Raw genomic sequence first — 17,672 nt, forward strand, 5'->3', positions numbered from 1 at the left:
TAAATTATTTCATGTACAAATCACGCTGAAGGGACAGCTTGTTTGTCAGTTATCAGCCGTAATTGAAATCTCGGCGTGTAAATTTGCTGGCAGCTCTTTCGAACAGGTTCCTGTGGTGCGTGGGCCCTGCGCTGTTGTTCCAGGCATTGTTGCATTTCATTTTTGCATCTCTGTCTCCATCTTTGTAGGTAGGGGATCAGATTCTGGAGGTCAATGGGCGTAGCTTCCGGAGCATCTCTCATGACGAGGCCGTGCAGATCTTGAAGAATTCCCGCCACATGCTGATGACCATAAAGGACGTGGGGCGGCTGCCTCACGCACGCACTGTGGTGGATGAGACCAAATGGATTCCCAGTGCACAGATCGCTGAGAGCTCGGCCAATAGTAACACCCAGAGGTAAAGCTTTTTCCAAAAGGAAACATGTGAGTTCCCATCAGACCGCTTTCTTTCAGAGCTCAGGTTGTCAGATGTGAGTCATTTGAAATATGTCATACGCCATCAAAATGAAAGTTTATCACCAAATAGATTTGCAAACTGTTACGCTGTTGTTGTGTCGCTGTTGTTGTTACACGAAATAAATGGCGTGAAGATGGACATACCGTAAACGAGACCATTGTTGACATACATCGAGAGTGTACAGCTATAACATGGCATTAACTTGATGGCATTGACTAGATACTATATGTGGTTTTGTAAGAGTTTTAATTCATATTTGAGTCATATTGTTGAAAGCGATATGTGAGTAATTGAATTTCTATGGAATTTTAGCTAAGGAAAAATGTAAATATCCAAAAGAATGAGATTTTTCTTTCCAATATATGCCAAAAGTTTTGCTTCCTTAGATTTGAGTCAAGATTTCTTCTCTTTCTTTCACCTTCCTTTTGTTATGAATGTAACAAAAAGGGATTAAATATACAGTATGCTAGGTGGAAAAATGGTCTCAATTTGTGCTTGCATGTAAAGGGGTAAAATAACAATCAATTAGACCATTTGCCATTTGAAATCTGCCTTAATAGTCACTCATTTTAAAAGGTGATTATGAAATAAAATAATTAGATCTAACACCGTTTAATGATCCTTTACCTAATGTGAATTAGACAGTTATTTGGAAAATGTATTCAATTCTTTCCATTATGGTAATAGCTCCACTTTATGCAATATATTTTAAGCTATCCTCTGAAATTCAGATGTGGTCTAGCTCTTACTAAATTATTCTCAGGTCAGTAAATCTAGTCATACAGATAGTGGATTTGAAAGAGAGTCTCTAAATATAGCGGTGAGACGATTTTAAAGCTAGATGCAGATGCTATTGTTAGATGACGTGCCTTAGGCAGTGATGGTTGAAATATATGTATGACATGCTAGTGGAATGACAGTCGCAATATGACTTATAGCAGGGATCCCATCTCTCTCACTCTCTCAATGCCCTAAATGGAAATGGGCTGATTGGGATCTCTGGAGGGTGTGCTCATCTAAAGTGCTCCCCTGGAAATCCGGCAAGGTGCCTTTTAGTTCCATGCTTCATTAGTCTTGTCTTCTAAGATGCTTTTTGATTACTTTTTTTGCATCCACTATATAAGTAAGTCTGCCTTATGTGTACAACCAGTCAGCAATCGCAAAATCAAGATCCTAATTTGAAGCGTAAAATTTATTATGAGGTATTTGCCATATAAATTGCTACTTGTACATGAAATATTGTCTGTAAATCATCTTTTTAGAAAAAATTGTATATTATAATATAGAAAACAAATTTGCTTTGCAATGAGATAATACTTCACTAGTATCACATTATTAATTAGTCATTTCCATACTGAGTGACTAACCTTTTTGATTCACAATATGTAACCAGTTAGCTATTCTTTGGTTGGTATGAAAAGAGAAACCATGTAGTGATATGAGAGATGTGAAAGTGCGGTGCTATGGATGACTTATTGGTGAATGACCACTCAAAAGCAAATATTGCTGAGGGTCTTGTCATAATAAAAGTTGTAAGTATATGCACTATTTATTTTACTTAACAAAATCTCTTTCTCTCTTAACAGCATTCTGCCTGTTGATGTTGCAGCAGGAAGTTCAGGAAAGGTAAGGTACAAAAATGCAATTTACACATACAAACCTGTTTGGATTGATTCAATTTCATTCAAGCATCCAGGGTTAACTTTCTGTTTAATGTGTAATTTTATGGTTTTCCTTCCAAGTAATGAGTCTGAGAAGTGAGAATACAAAAAGCTGATATTAAGGTCAATGTGATATTGAAAATAGCAATGTATTGGCTCCACATCATTTTCCTACCCACAGATCAAAGCAATCAAGCTTTTTAATGTGCAAATTGAATAAACACCACTATCTCAAAGTAAACACACTGTGTGTGTGTGTGTGTGTGTGTGTGTATTGTGCCGATGGCTGCAAACTGTGTCTGCCATACATGGCACGGTCTATTGTCTGTGGAGGTTTTATCTGATGGTTGTTAAAGGATTGTCTTTGCACAGCTGTAAGGCTGTGATCTCTGCCTAACTCGCTCACATTACTCTATTACTGAGTGCAAAGGACGTTTCTAAGCTGGGAGACATCAAACTGCTCTGATTGTGTGAAGCGTCTGTCTCATCTGTTGAAGGCAGGGAGAAACGTTTGCTTCCTGCTGGGCAAATCAAAGCTCTCTTAGGGTTTGAGTGGCCTTCTCAGAGCTGTGGAGCACACATGATGTTTATCCAGATGGTTGGAGATATATTTTATCCAGGGTGACTAAAAAATGGTTAAAGGACCCTGTAGAAGGGAAAGCGACAGGGAAATTGCTGCATATGACATTTTTTGTGTCACTTGCATAGTTCAATCTTCCACCCCTAAAATGAGCTTTTGAAGTGAATTGCTTGCTTTACCGGAAATGATTATGGATTTGATGGCAAGCGCTTGTGTGTCCTTACCTTCTCTTGTAACAGTCTATTCCATTTCCCATTCCAAGACCTGTCAGAGGACTTTGGCAGAAGTGCAGGATTTCTGAGACCCATTACGTTCAAGGTGACCTACTGGATTGACAAAGATCTTCACTGAAGTAGTATTATAAACATATAGAAGGATTTTCTGCAGCTGAGAAATAGAGGTGTCACTCAAGAGACCTGGGAAAGCAGTCTCATTCACACAGCAGCGATGTTAAACAGCGATAAACTAAAAAGCTGGTTGTTGTTCACAGCTTGCAGTTGAACATATTACATATAGGAAAATGGTTTGCCTTTTCTGAAATATATATGAAATTTTAAACTAGCCTTATTAATAAATATCAAGATATCAATAAATGAATATAATACATTTAAAAAGCTCTTGTAGCAAAATCATTTAGCAAATATTTTTTCTAACAAATTTTTTCTGGCTATGCTCAGCTGTAAAGTATTTAGTTATTTAGTATTTTTTAACCAGTATTTTTACCAGTAGGTTAAAAATACCAATAGGGAACCTGTTCAATGACTTTAAAGAGACAGTTCACCTAAAAATAAAATCATTATTTATGCATTTTACGATTTTTTATTTTACAGTTATTTTTTCTGATGCGTGACCTGACTGCATGCGTGTGCAGAATTATAAGGTGAAAAAAGTTGGCTTATATTAAATATGTCATTCCAAACTTGTATGACTTCTTTTGTTCTGTGTAATGCACAAAAAAAAATGTTTAAACAATATTGGTGTCATATGAGCAGTTGTTTTCTGTAGATTTGTAGTGAGCTTTATCCCATATGAAATGTTTGATGACATTGCTAGAAAGATGTTAATTTTTTATGTGCTTTTAGAGTTTTTTCGTGTTTATATTAATCCTGCAATCCGTTATCAAGCCAGGGAGTTATTAGCGTATCACATCAAAAATGTGCAATGTTGTATTGTCAGGACAAGAATAGAGAACCAGTTTCGACCTCTCACCTCAAGCACCATGGCTCATTGTGCCAGAGCACCCTCTCTAACCACTGAAGCACTGCTCTGACTCATACGCACTGTTAACTACGTAAATAAAACCTTTTTCTAACGTTGCATGACAAACAATTTTTAAACCCGTGATGTTTTTCGGATAAATGTAGATTAAAAGCTTTTCTCAAATTAAGCCATCGATTTATCCGGAGCAGCCACTGTTTCCTCTCACAGTAATCAGCTAGTTCATAATTGTGGATTGGAGACAAGGCATACTAATTCATTGTTACTCAGACGATTACACGCAGAACTGCTTTAGGCTTACACAATTACATTTGAATGAAGACAGTTAAATGCATGTCGCGATTAATGCTGAAACATAAATTAAGCGATAATTTGTTGTTAATCCTTGCGCTAAATAGGCAAATGCCGGCTTCTGTGAGCTATGGAGGTTTGGGGTCAACGTAGTTATGCTTTGTCACATTTAAGGTTGAGTTAGAGAAGTGTTTTGATATTATTTCCCGGAGCATAAAAGCTGAACTTACAGGAGACAGAGCGGTTCACAGACCATCAGAGCTTTTCTGTGGCTTTAGGACTCAAATTGTATTTTGTCTCAGTAACCTTAAGCTGTTTGTTTAGCTTGTTTGGTTGCTCGTGAATAACCCCTGTCTGTCCCAAACATGCTGCTTTAGGCTAGGCTGGGCTGCCTGCTGCCCTCCCTTCCTGTCCCCTGTGCCTCGGGCCTGGCATGCTTTTAGTTTGTTGGAATGAACCGAAATCTTCCATCATTCAGTGGGCAGACGAGAGGGCCTTGTCCTTTTAGAAAGCTTGACGGAACGGATACAATGCAAGCTGTCCATCATATGTAGCCTGAAGAATCAGAGCTTCAGCAAACTTGAGCAAACCACTTCAATGGGACTTATGTAGGTCACTCAGATTACACCTGGTTGAACACTATTGTGTGCCTAGAGTGCCAGTCTCCCCTCTCTCCGTCTGTGTCAGTAGGTTTACTGTAGTGCTTGAATTAGGCACACGTTATGATTTTTTTTAAACGGCAAGTGGCTAAGCAACATAGACAGCATTCTGAAATGACACTTATGACAAATGGTTGGAGAATGTTGGAAATATACTAATTACACACAACTAATTCTTTAAGTGGGCAAATAAACCTATTGTAAATGGTTAAATTTATGTCAAGTTCACAGTGCATGATATTTAGCCCTGATTTTCACTCGCCGACAGGTTTTGCGAAATCTCTGACAAATGCCTGAAGTCGGAGGGAAATTGCTGCTCATTCGGATGAGTGACAGTCACGCAGTGTGAAAGATCAAAGATACAATCTGAGAGTATCGAAGACATGCTAAATATCTGCACCTGTCTGCGATTCATAATCTGTATAGTTCTTACCCAAAACTACATCTATGATGACCGATAGCCAATGAAAGAGCAAGATAAAGGGCAGCTGCTCTATTTTTGAATACAAATGTGAAAATCTTTTGAGGATTTATGATGCTAATGACCGTTAAACGCGTCATCACAGTCTTGTGAAAAGGCTCCATTGTAAAGTCATGCAGTGTGTAACCACTTTTCGCTGATCTATCTTGCAGTGAAAACATAGGAGCAACCGAATGCTACGGCAGATAACCGTGCAGTGTGAAACAGCTTTTAAAATCATGCAGCGTGAACTTCTCATAACAGTGACAAACACAAAAAGAAAAAAATACTGTAGCACGCAGAGCAAATGCATGAAATATAGGAACAAAATCCTATATACTGAATTTGTATAAATTTATATAAATGTATCTTTGAGGGGAATTGAATGTCTTCAGACAAGTTTAGGGGACATCTTCTTTTCATCTTACCTCCATATAATGGACATATGTTGTATTTAAAAACGCAGCACTGCTTTGTTTACAGCGGTAACCAAGGAAATGCTGTGTGGTTGCTGTTTCATAAGCGCCACCTGCTGTCAGAAAATGAATCTGTTTTTGCATTTTAAGATTTTGCCATTTTTATTTTTATCATTCTGTTTTTGCTCAAGATTTTGAAAGTATACAATCAGTGTGTTTCATGCCACTTCTTTGTAATTATTTGTGAAATGTCTTTTGAGTGAAAAATTGTCATTATTGAATAGATGTGTCTTTTTGTTCTGTTTCATATTCCTTCATATCTACTAACCTACATAGAGCGCAAAATGTTCAGTGTTAGCAAATTGCAAAGTTTTTTTAAGATTTGGCTGCGCAACTGTTTTCAACATTGATAATAAGGAGAAATATTTAAGCAAATCAGCACCGAAGACTGGAGTAATGGCTGCTGAAAATGTGGCTTTCCCACAACAGAAATTAATAATAACATATTTCACTGTATTGCTGTTTTGACTGCATTTTGTAAATGCTGCAAAGTAAATGCAGCCTTGATGAGCATAAGAGTGTAAGGCGCCGTGTAGGATTTAAATAGGTGTAAATTTATGGATCAAGTTTATATGTAGGTTTACAATGTTTGTGACTTCTGGAGTTTGAGTAAAAAACTGAATTGAGTGGTGTTTCCTTAAGAACCATTGTCATGTTTTACAGAGAACAGCGTCTCTTTCTTTGTCTGTGTCACCCCCACATATTTTTATGGATTGTTTGATTGTATAACGTAATTCATCACATTATCATGACAGAGAGGGTCTGTCTCATCTTCCTGTTCTTGACGTAAGTCTCTTTAGTCCTGCATCCAGCTCTGAGTCATAACTAATTTTAATAAACAAAGTTAGACCTTGTGACATCAGCATCCGTAGTCATCGTCATTGTAATGTACAATACTTCCTGTAAAATCACCGTGACTTGAAAAGCGGCTAGAATCGTCTCAGTTCTGCGGTAGTCATGGTGGCATGTTTGTTTGTGGAGGCCGAGTCTGTCAGCAGGGTGCTTGTGTGTGTGCGTATAAACTTGAGAGTTAAATTGGCAGAGACACTCTTATCCCGGGTTATTGATTAAGGCTGGCACAGTGGAACGCCAAGGGACTGTTTTAGTGATCAGGGCTGTGGATCAGCAATATCCAGGAATGTGGGCAGTAATGAGGGATGGATGGTCCTCTCCAATCTCCTGGCATCATCAGTCTAGGCGCTTTGAGATAAAGTGCAAAACAGAGTGCCAAAAGAAACCTGCTACTGTCCTTCATGTAAAATACAATTTTTTTTGTCTGATATGAATGTTTAAATGCTGCTGTATGATAATCTTTTTGTGCAAGCTGTTAAGATTTTATTGCAAATTACATCTCATCCCCTGGACACGGTAAAACTTCTGGACTCAGGGCCTCATAAATCACCTACATGTGGATGTTTGATAATTTCCCAAATGTTCCTTTGAGCGATTTATAAAAAAAGTCTATACGGTATATCTACACTACCGTTTAAAAGTTTGTTGTCGGTTAAATTTCTTGTGTCTTTGAAGAAACTAAAAGCTAAGTTCTCCCCAAGGATGCATTTATTTGATGAATATTGTAAAATATTGTTACAAATAATTTATTTATGAAATGCACCGTTGACTTTTCAGCTGCCATTACTTCAGATCTCAATGTTACATGATCCTTCAGAAATCATTCTAATGAATTCGGTGCTCAAGAAACTTTTTTTCTTCATTATTAATATTAGTCGAAAATGGTTATGCGGTGTAATGAAGTGTGAAAAGTGTAAACACTTTTTTTTAAATATGCAATTTAAAAAATATCAAATATGCATTTTTTAAATGAGGCCCCAGGTGGCAGGTAACATATGCTACTTTATACTTTATACTTCCATACAATTAGTAACTAACTGTTCTCTGGTATTTATATAGCAGGCTGAAAACATGAATTAACATTCACTAGAACACTGAAAAGAGACAAGAGACATAGCAGTTGGATGAAATAGGCCGTCTGTGTTACAGTTATACACACGTTATATTGAATAATTTGAGCCTGATCATGGATTGGTCTGAAGAAGTTTGTACCATTGACTGTGTGCGAGTAGAAATAGAATAGTAAGTCCTTGAGGAAGGAAAAGACCCTTCTGTTTTTCTTCAAATGGGAGCGCTCAAGGACAGATGCAGCTGAATGCAAGTATTGATTCCGTAAGCAAACCACAACGCTTGTGACAGCAAACTGGTCTCTTCTCTGTCTGTGTCATTCTCATTCTCCTTCTCTGATCTCTTTTCTGTCTGTTTCATATCACCTTTATTCATTTGTAGCACATACAATACTCATGTTTTAAGATTAACATTTGTAAAAAAAAAAAAAAAAAAAAAAAAAAAGTTTTTGAAAGCATGCATGCAGCCTTCATGAGCATAAAACACTTCTTTCAAAGTGTTTTGATCCTGTCTTCACCAGTGATATGTGATCCTTTAGAAATGTTAGTGTTACCTGATTTGGTGCTTAAAAAAAGATTTTTGTTACTTTTTGACTCTTACTGTTGTGTGGAAACTGAACATTTTTTCAGTACTCTCTAATCAATAGGACATTTGAAAGAATGGCATTCATTTTTTGGAACAATGTAAATATGAAAAGCAGATTTGATACAAACTGTACTGAATTAAGCGATATATAAATAAAGGTAACTTGACTTGACATTAGATGGCAACCCAGAACAAACCATTTGATATAAACTAAATTAAATTATATTAACAAAATGACCTTTCTTATCACTAAAATGTAGGATCACAGTAATCTTAATATGCTGGTTGTGTTCCATGATAATGGGCAGAACAGAAAACTTATTTTTACACTTTTAATTGTCTGAATGTTTGTTTTCAAAATGATTTAATTATCAAGTTATGATGGTTCCCATGAGCCAGTAGTTCACTGCACAAAATAAATTGTGGTAAACACAAACATATTAATCCTCCTTGCAAATGAAAGTGTATTTAATGTAGTCAAGGTCAAGGTTAAATTGGATGCACAGCCATTAATGTCAGCAACAAATGAAATGCGAAGCTTTTTCACCTCCCTTTTAGATGTTGATAACTATTTGTGATTATGTAATTAGATGCATTGTGCTTTGTTTTGTATTGTTGTTTGAGACCATATCAGACCCATTTCTAGGTTACAACCCACTAGCTCTGAACGTTTGAAGGTTTGTTTTGCAAATGTCTTTTTCTTACCTGAAGATTTTATTTTTCTCAGCAAGTCACCAGCTAGACACCGGGGGCCATAGATATACAATGCACCGTGTTTCAGAGTTTGGTTTTTATAGCAATAGCAGCACTGGGAGATGTGGAGGGAATTGAATAGAGGCGGAAAGAGGAAGCTTGTTGACAGAGACTGGAGTTATTGTGATGTAGGTCTGGAGTTATTGTGATGTAGGTTTGATTAAGGAGAATGTCTAAAAGTAGTAAGCAGAGAAAGGGCATGTTTTCAAAGAGAAGGTACACGACTGGCTGAATAAGAGAGAGAGAGAGAGAGAGAGAGAGAGAGAGAGAGAGAGAGAGAGAGAGAGAGAGGGAGAGAGAGTTTGTTACCCTAGGGTATGTAACATTACATATTAGACATGGCTGGCTGGTGAGGTCTCAGTGATGCAGTCCTGCAGCTGCTATTCTCTCTTTCCCATGAGTGCCTGCTGCCCACACACTGACCTGAACATGCACATTACATCAGTTCATATCAACTACATGGTGTGACTAATGATTGCACAACTGTTTTATACCACTGTAGCACTACATGCCACTATTTGCTTATTTTCCTTTATGAAAATAAATAAGTAGCGCTGGCTGTATCCAAAACCGAAGCTAGCTGCTTTTCCCTGACTTCAAAGGTAGCGTTTTAATACGAAATATCTCCTAAGGGTTTCAGACAAGCTTCCAAGACACCATAACATCATCCAAAATGATCTAAAAAAATCTTAATAAGCAAACATTTAGTGACTAAAATGCTAATTTGTGAGTAGAAGTAAAAAAAAATGCAACTGCATAAATAATACTATGAAACTGTTTCAGGGTTATTATAGTTAACTAAAACTAAAGCACAAAGGTGTTATTTGAAACTGTAATAAATTCAGCTAATGTAAAGCAGCATTTATTGTTTTTATTTAGCAACTTAATAATACTGATATAACTGAACCCAAAAATATATATAAAAAAAAAAACACACGCAATAAAATTGCTTTTAAAATTAAAAAAACTAATTCCAATTAAAATTAAAATCAAAAACATTATTAAAATTAAAAACAATTTTGAAACAAAAAAATGCAATAAAAGGGACAAACACACAGAAAAAAATTGTTCTGAAATGAAAAAGGAATATTAATTTAAAATATTATAATAACAGTTTAGTTAAAAGGTTAACTAAAACGAAACCAAAAATCCCTAAAAAATATTTAAATTTCAACTGAACTTAAAATGAAAGTATAAAGTATAAAAATAAAAGATATTATGTTATCAATTAAAACTATAATCTCAATGATACTAAATTAAATAAATCAATTAATTCAAAAAAATATTTATTTAGTAACAAAACTCTGAAGAAAAAATGAAGCCATCTGCGATGCAGACATAAGAGATTCTACACGTCTTTACAACATTGTATATGTAAACACACCCCTTTTTGTTTTCTATTCTCTCGTGTGCAGTCAATCTGTTGTAAAGGTGTCGTGCCAGCGGTCGGAGCGGTACGTGCAGGAGCCTGGAGCTCACTGGAGGAGCAGGCGTACATGCTTCTGACAGAGACAGAGAGACAGACCATGAGCTATTACATTCAAGAGTACCAGCGCGCACATATCGGGGTAGAGCCTCTGGCCATGGCCCTGTTTGAACTCTTCAACACACATGCAAAGGTGAAATGAGCGAACATAAAATCTCAGAATGTCGACCCAAAACCATGTTTATAATCTAAGGCAATGCGAAATGCCTCCGAAAGCTCTTTATTCGACAGTTAGCATTGCATTCAAGTGAAATGAATCATACTGTGGATGATTTCAGGTGTTTCTTTTAATGATCTCTTGGCTGTTCCTGCTCCCCAGCTGTCCTTGCTGGCTGAGGTGCGGACCCTGGTCGCTCCGCAGGATCTGGAGCGATTCGATGGGCAGGTGTTACATCACGAGATGGAAGCGTGGAGAGTACGGCACGGAGGCTCGGGCCTCCTGCACCCCGACTCTATCTGCGTCACCCATCCAGACGGCCACATTCCTGCTGTCTGCCAGCTGACCACCGCAGTCCCTGGCTACAACAAGGTACGCTGACGTGTGAGAATCATTCAGTGCTGTGAATATTAGCATGCACTGGTGGACAGATGTTGATTACTCTGCTAAGTACTTATACAAAGGACAAAAGTATTTTTGCTTGATTTGATTTTGATTTTTGTGAAATATTATTGCAATAATATTTTTTTTCTGGATTCTTTGTGGAATAGAACTTAATTCTTCAAAAATATGTCGAACTGACCTCAAAGTCCTGAAGGTCTTATGTATAAAAACTAGTTACGTATTCAGATGAATATGTGCCTATTTATTTGTAAAATAAAACAAAAAAAATGTTAGGGTTTAAAACTATTTTTAAATGGTTTAGAAAGAAGTGAAAATATAATATAAACAGTAATATTGTGACAAATTGAAAGAACTGGATTTTTTGGTTAATAGAAAATAATCTAGGAATAAAAATATCAAAAGAATAGCATTTATTGAAACTATTTACAGAGCTATCATTAATACTTTGCATTAAGGGGTCATTTGGTCACATTAGTTAATGTATTAACTAAAATGAACGAGCAATGATAAATGCATTTATTCCAATATTTGTCAATCTTTTTTAATGTTAGTTTGTGAAAATAGAGTTGTTCATTGTTTATTCATGTTAGGTCACAGTGCATTAACTAATGTTAACAAACGCAACTTGAGTTATTTTAAAAGTGCGTTAGTAAATGTTGAAATGTACATGTTTTGCAAATAAACCCATATATATATATATATATATATATATATATATATATATATATATATATATATATATATATATATATATATCAATGAATCAATGAATAAAATGCATTAATTCATTCATTTATAGCTTATCCTCATAGCACCTATATTTTGGGTAGGGAGAGAATTTATAGAGACTGACTTCTGTGCCTGCATTGATTGGTGTCTTGGTAATTGTATGATTTGATTCCAAACACTGTTGTAAAATCTTACCCACACAAGCCGTAATTGAGCTGAACTGATGAAAAAGGCTGAGAAATGAAGAGCTGCATCTCAAGTGGAGCAAGGGTTTCTTAAACGAGAGCATCTTTTTGATTGTATTTTGTTCTGGAGTGATTGTTGCTGTGTACACTCGAGTCATTTCAGTGATTGTTTGTTTTTGGGATTTTTTGCTTTGCCTTTATAGAATGAGTGCAGGTTGGAGGGGAGTTTGATGCCACTTGAGGGTCTAAATTCTCTTCCTGATGTTTCTCTGGTGAGTTGTTTACATTTTTCGCAGTGTTTCTGCATTCTGTTGGACTGGATTAAATAAACACTTTATGGAGAAAAAGCAGCCAGCGTTAAAACGGCTTTTGTATTTTAACACTGGAATGTAAAAAGAAAATTTTTAGCATGAGGAAAACAAAGTATCTATCCCTGAAATACAAAGACTGTCACAAGGAAATTGTGGAAGATTTATTTTGTTTTTGAGCGGATACTCATACTCTATTTTTTGAAATCTCAAAGATCAATAGATCAGTCTCATAGTTGGAAATTTAGTAGAGGCAGTGTATATGTACATTATGCCTCTACTTGACCTTGAAATGTACAGTATATATATGTGTATTGAAGAAGGGCCCCATTCCAAAAGCCGGCACTGTGCACAACCATCTAACGGATTTCTTTTTTATCTAGCCAATTTGCTGAAAATTGAGTTGAGTTCAATAGATTTTTATCCTAGCCTTTCTTGCTCTCATTTAATTAAACATCAATAGCCCAACAATTACTCTTGTAACCATAAACGATTATCTTGGATGAATCCGTAATTGACCGCCTTGTCATAAACGTGTGCTTATGCTAAATTGTTGTACATACGGACAACTCTATCATCTGTTAATTTCATAATGTGCTGACATTTTAGAAGGAAATGTCACCTTTTAAAAGCTTTTAAATGTCAGAATGTGTTTTTTTCTTTCTTTCTCGGCATTATCATAACCTCCCTCAATGATAATGCATCCTTTAATTGCCTGTCTTAGTTGTTGAAAGCGACAGCGAGGAGATAAATATAGACGTTACGTTTATGTTTTATTTCAGGACAAGGTGCAGCCGTCAACCGAATCACCCCCCTCGTTCAAGCCTCCCCCTCCACCTGTCCGACACGCCAGCCCTAAAAATCAGACCAAACGACCTTCGTCCAAGCTGTCCCAGACCAATCTTCTCTTTACCGCCCCCTGCAGGCGGCATCAAGAAAACCACACCCACAATCACTCGCACTCGCCCTGCTCTGCTCACACCTCCCCGTGCACCATCCACCACACCACCTCCACCTGCTCCGTCCATCACACTCCTCCACCCTGCTCTCACCATCACAGCTCTCCACGGTCATTATCCTACCACGCCAGCCCTTCTTCTGGACCCCCGTGTAAAGATTTGGTTCAGTTTCTGATGAGCAGGCAGGCGGCAGTGCTCTCCCCGCACCTAGAGTCTCCAAACCGTTCCAGAGACGGAACCCCCATGATCTCTCCGCGCTCCTCTCCATCCATTTCTCCTTCGCTGCTAATGCCCGCGCCGCCCCCCTGTAGCCCCGAGAAGCTGGAGTGCTCGTCCTCTACACACAGCTGCGGCGCCACCCAGACCAGCCCGCTACACCCCGAGCCGGAGACGACAGAGGAAAGGCCTCAGCCCCAGCTACGAGGTGGAGACACTCAAGATTGTCGTAATTTACTCGCCCTCATAACTGTACGATTTCCTTCTGTTGAACACAAAAGAAACTATTTTGAAGAACAAACAGTTTTGGTTTCCACTGTATAAACCAAAAAACTAAGACGTTGTTCCAGAAATCTCCTCTTTTTAGATTTCTAGACATTAAGGTTATTTGGAGTTTGGTCTCATTCTTGCCTGATCTAGACTGATCTAGATTCTTGTAAAACAGATATTTAGAATCAATCAAACCTGAACAAATCTTTTTAGTTAATCAAAAACAAACAGCACAGTCATTGCAGTTTGATTCACAAACAAACGACTGAATTATTAAAAAAGTCATGACCATTCATCTGTTAGATTGTCACAAAGTTTACTTAAGTTTGTATTCACAAAGCATTTCTGATTATGTTGATGTCTATACTGTATATATGTGTATAATATGTGAATCATTTAGGAATTTTGAGAATTTATATTTCTTTAATGTATATTTGTTGTGGGAGAAAATGAAAAATGCACAAGCAAAATCGAAATGTGACAGCATGTATAACAATCAAAATTAATCAGGGGAGCCTATATTGATAACAGCCCTATTGAAAAATGGCTAAATATAAAGGAGGTACTAATTTTTCTCTCTCTCAGATGGAAGGATACTTTATTACCAATTGTACATATGGTCATAGGGCAACTCATTCATCTAAAATAATTAATTACACTCATTTAACATACTACATTTCAAGTTCGGCACTTAGGGAATTCGTCCAGCTTCTATAACTCTTTTCAGATCCAAATAATGTGCGAGGTCCACATAAATTCTGAATGCAGATCTCTAATCTGCGAAAGCTAAATTGTGGGGTTATTTATGGCTTTGTGCGCTCATTTGTCTGTATTCCCAGGAGCCACGCTGTCCCAGCTGTCAGACAGCGGACAGACTCTGAGCGAGGACAGTGGAGTGGATATCGCAGAGGCTGGGGGGTTGAGTAAGGACAGCAGCCCGCGGCCAGGTAAACCTCCCTTCCTCCAGGTCACAGGTGACATACGCAGAGCGGAAGGACTCGCACAGGCCACCGCAAAACACGTGAGAGAGTTCTTCATTTCATCATATAAATAACCGTTATACATTATACTATACGTTAAATCTTTTTTAGTTGTTTTCCCTGCCACTGTTTAAATTAGGTTTTGGTCTAGCTTTACATTTCATGCTAAACTCTTCATGCGTGTTTTCTGCCTCTAAAGTAGCATCCCTGTTTGTCATTGTTTCAGATGGGAGTAATGGAGCCTACACTTGTACGGGTGCCCAAGTGTGCCAGTACACTGGGGATTGCTGTTGAAGGGGGTGCCAACACCAGACAGCCTCTGCCACGCATCGCCACCATACAGGTGGGTCAAAGTGGGTCACGGGTCAAAGCCACGGCTAAGAAAGATTAGCTTGCTTTTAGAGCACTCCCAGAATGCACAAACACAAGGTTACTTTAAGGTGCTGTATGTAGGATTTTGACTGTACTGGAGCATATCTGTTTGCAGATAAGTTGGCTAACTTAACATACTTGTTATTTGAAAAACAATGCTACAGTCCCTTGAAAATGTGCATTCCGGCCCGGAATAGCGCTTTCTGTTTTGGTTTGTGAAACCCACCAATCGTCAGTTTACCCAACCGTGTTTCGTAAACCCGGGTTACCAGTTGGCGGAAAACACAGCTTATATCATTTCAGTCATTGAAGCTGACAAACGAAAGGGGTCTGAGCGGGAATCTGGCAACCTGCGTGTGCATCAAGCCTGATTGGAGGGTATTAATGTTGTGTTGTATACGTGTGGTTCCTGCCTTTGTCTTTCATCTCCGCGGATTATTAAATACTGTAAGTGTGAATTTTCAGCGTCCAGCTGTCATTCAACATCGCAACCGTGACACGAAGATACATATTGTTAAAAAAGAACCCTTTTAAACTTCCTATTCTTTGAAAAAAAGCATTGCTTTTCCCACAAAAATATGAATTAAATTGTTATATTGTACAAAATTTATTAGCTTTTTCTAATGTAAATTCTTTTAAATGGATGTAAATGTGAAAATCATAAAAAAAGTAACACAAGTAACAATTTTACCACAAATGCATGTGTACTATGTTATTGGAACAGTATATTTCTACCCAACCAATACACTATTAATAGCTTCAAGCTATGAGTTTAAACAAAAAAAAACAACATAATAGCCTAGAAAGCTTGGTAGCTCATTAGCTTTTGGAGCAGAGCTATATGATATGTTGATTTGGCATTCTGCAGTGTTCACATATTTTTTTTTCTGTAATATATATGAAATGCTAGCATAAAAGTAACACTAAGTCTGAGAATTACTATTCCCACAAAGTACCTTTTGTTCCTTTAATGGAAAGGGTAGCTAATGTACCGTGAAGGTCTGATATTACACCCATCAAGGTGCAAGATACAGTTGTAACTTATATAATGTGGTTTCAAAAAAGCTTTTAAAAGCTGTTCCCTCATAGTCATATAACTGCTTAGGTCAGTAAAACCTGCTTCTCTATCATATGAATAAAAGTACAACTCTGCATGAAATAAAATTTCAGTTTTCTTATTAGAAATGACTCATGACACGGTGAATACACTGTCATTAGATATACCCCCTATCTGTGCATCTAGCGGTATTAAGATGGTAGATTAATCTTTAGTCATAACTTTACAGGAAGTTTTAAATATAAAGAAGCCAGTTTTTTTTTTCTCTCATTTCTTTTATGACCTTTAGCCCAGCATCTGTTAGCTAATGGGGCGCATTAGCATATTCAGGACCCGTTTATATACATGTCTCCGTATGCTCGCTTCTCTCAGTGTTGTATTCACTCAACACGAAGGTGAGAGACTTCCCCTTTAGCGCAAAGTCGCTATGCACAGAAATATGTTTGCTTGCATATTTAAAACAGATTGGGATCAAGCAGCTAGTGATATGACTGTAGCTTTAGGGGAAGAAAAAGTAAGATAACTTGTATCTAATAGCGCTTATAGAGATGTCTGATACCCCTGACCAAACACAAAGTTCTGCAGCGATGTTGCTGTATTTGTATTCTTCGTGGACTGGTAGAGTACCCTTGCAATTTGCATAGACTGTCAGTTTACACAATCAGCACTTGTAAATTTCACCATTGGAACAGTCACAGGAGAACAAAGCCTGTCACAGACCCATCTGGACATGTTTCATAATTAAAGGTGCAGCTTTTGGTGTCCTGAGACATCACACCTGTCTCTTTGACAGACCTGGGCTTTAAAAAAAAAAGAATTTGGGATGCGGCACACAGTTTAGCAAAAAAAACACAAACTCAAATTTGAATGTGCTGACATTGGATTGGCTCTTGAGGCAGTGGTTCTCAAACCTGTGCTTTGGACCCCCAACCATCGCATATTTTGTACGTCTTTCTCATAGGGGAAAAACCCAGTTCAGATCTTTCTACTAATAAGCTGAAGAGTTGGATATGCTGTGGTTAAGGACAGGTTTGAGAACCACTGCTTTAGATGACGGTTCTTCTGAGAAAAGACTGGAGAAATCTGCCAAATGGTGCATTCGATCATGTTGGAAAGATCGTATTTAAAAGTTAAATGCATGTATTAATTGCACCACAATTCTTTTTGAGTGAGAAATGTGTATTTGTGAAATTTGGGATATGAGTTTATCAATGTACATGTGCAACATACAGCTGTATTGTGGATAGTTAATATATATATATGGATAGTTGACATCAATGTGTCCTGTGGTGTGCCAGAAAAATGTGAAAAATGTAAAAAACTGTAAAAACATTTTAAAGACAAAACACATCTTGTATTTACTGCAGCATTTTGGTACAGCACATCCTGCTCCAAACAAAAAGATGTGAATGCACCTGAATACGTAATTGCCACTTTCAAACTCTTAAAATGAACTGCCCAGGAGGATCTGAACACACCATAATTTGT

At 37.4% G+C, this 17,672-nt stretch overlaps 1 protein-coding gene across 1 annotated transcript in view; it reads left to right on the forward strand.

Annotated features, from left to right (window-relative positions):
- whrnb (whirlin b) overlaps window positions 1–17,672 on the forward strand; it is a 51,091-nt gene that overhangs the window by 29,360 nt on the left and 4,059 nt on the right. The window contains exons 4-11 of the mRNA XM_043240078.1: window positions 189–397; window positions 2,044–2,083; window positions 10,476–10,679; window positions 10,866–11,075; window positions 12,226–12,294; window positions 13,113–13,713; window positions 14,615–14,796; window positions 14,982–15,098. Of these exons, the coding sequence (XP_043096013.1) occupies window positions 189–397; window positions 2,044–2,083; window positions 10,476–10,679; window positions 10,866–11,075; window positions 12,226–12,294; window positions 13,113–13,713; window positions 14,615–14,796; window positions 14,982–15,098 (1,632 nt within the window). The remainder of the gene's footprint in view (window positions 1–188; window positions 398–2,043; window positions 2,084–10,475; window positions 10,680–10,865; window positions 11,076–12,225; window positions 12,295–13,112; window positions 13,714–14,614; window positions 14,797–14,981; window positions 15,099–17,672) is intronic.

The sequence above is a fragment of the Puntigrus tetrazona genome, chromosome 5, assembly GCF_018831695.1.
Source record: "Puntigrus tetrazona isolate hp1 chromosome 5, ASM1883169v1, whole genome shotgun sequence".
NCBI classification, from domain to species: Eukaryota; Metazoa; Chordata; class Actinopteri; order Cypriniformes; family Cyprinidae; genus Puntigrus; species Puntigrus tetrazona.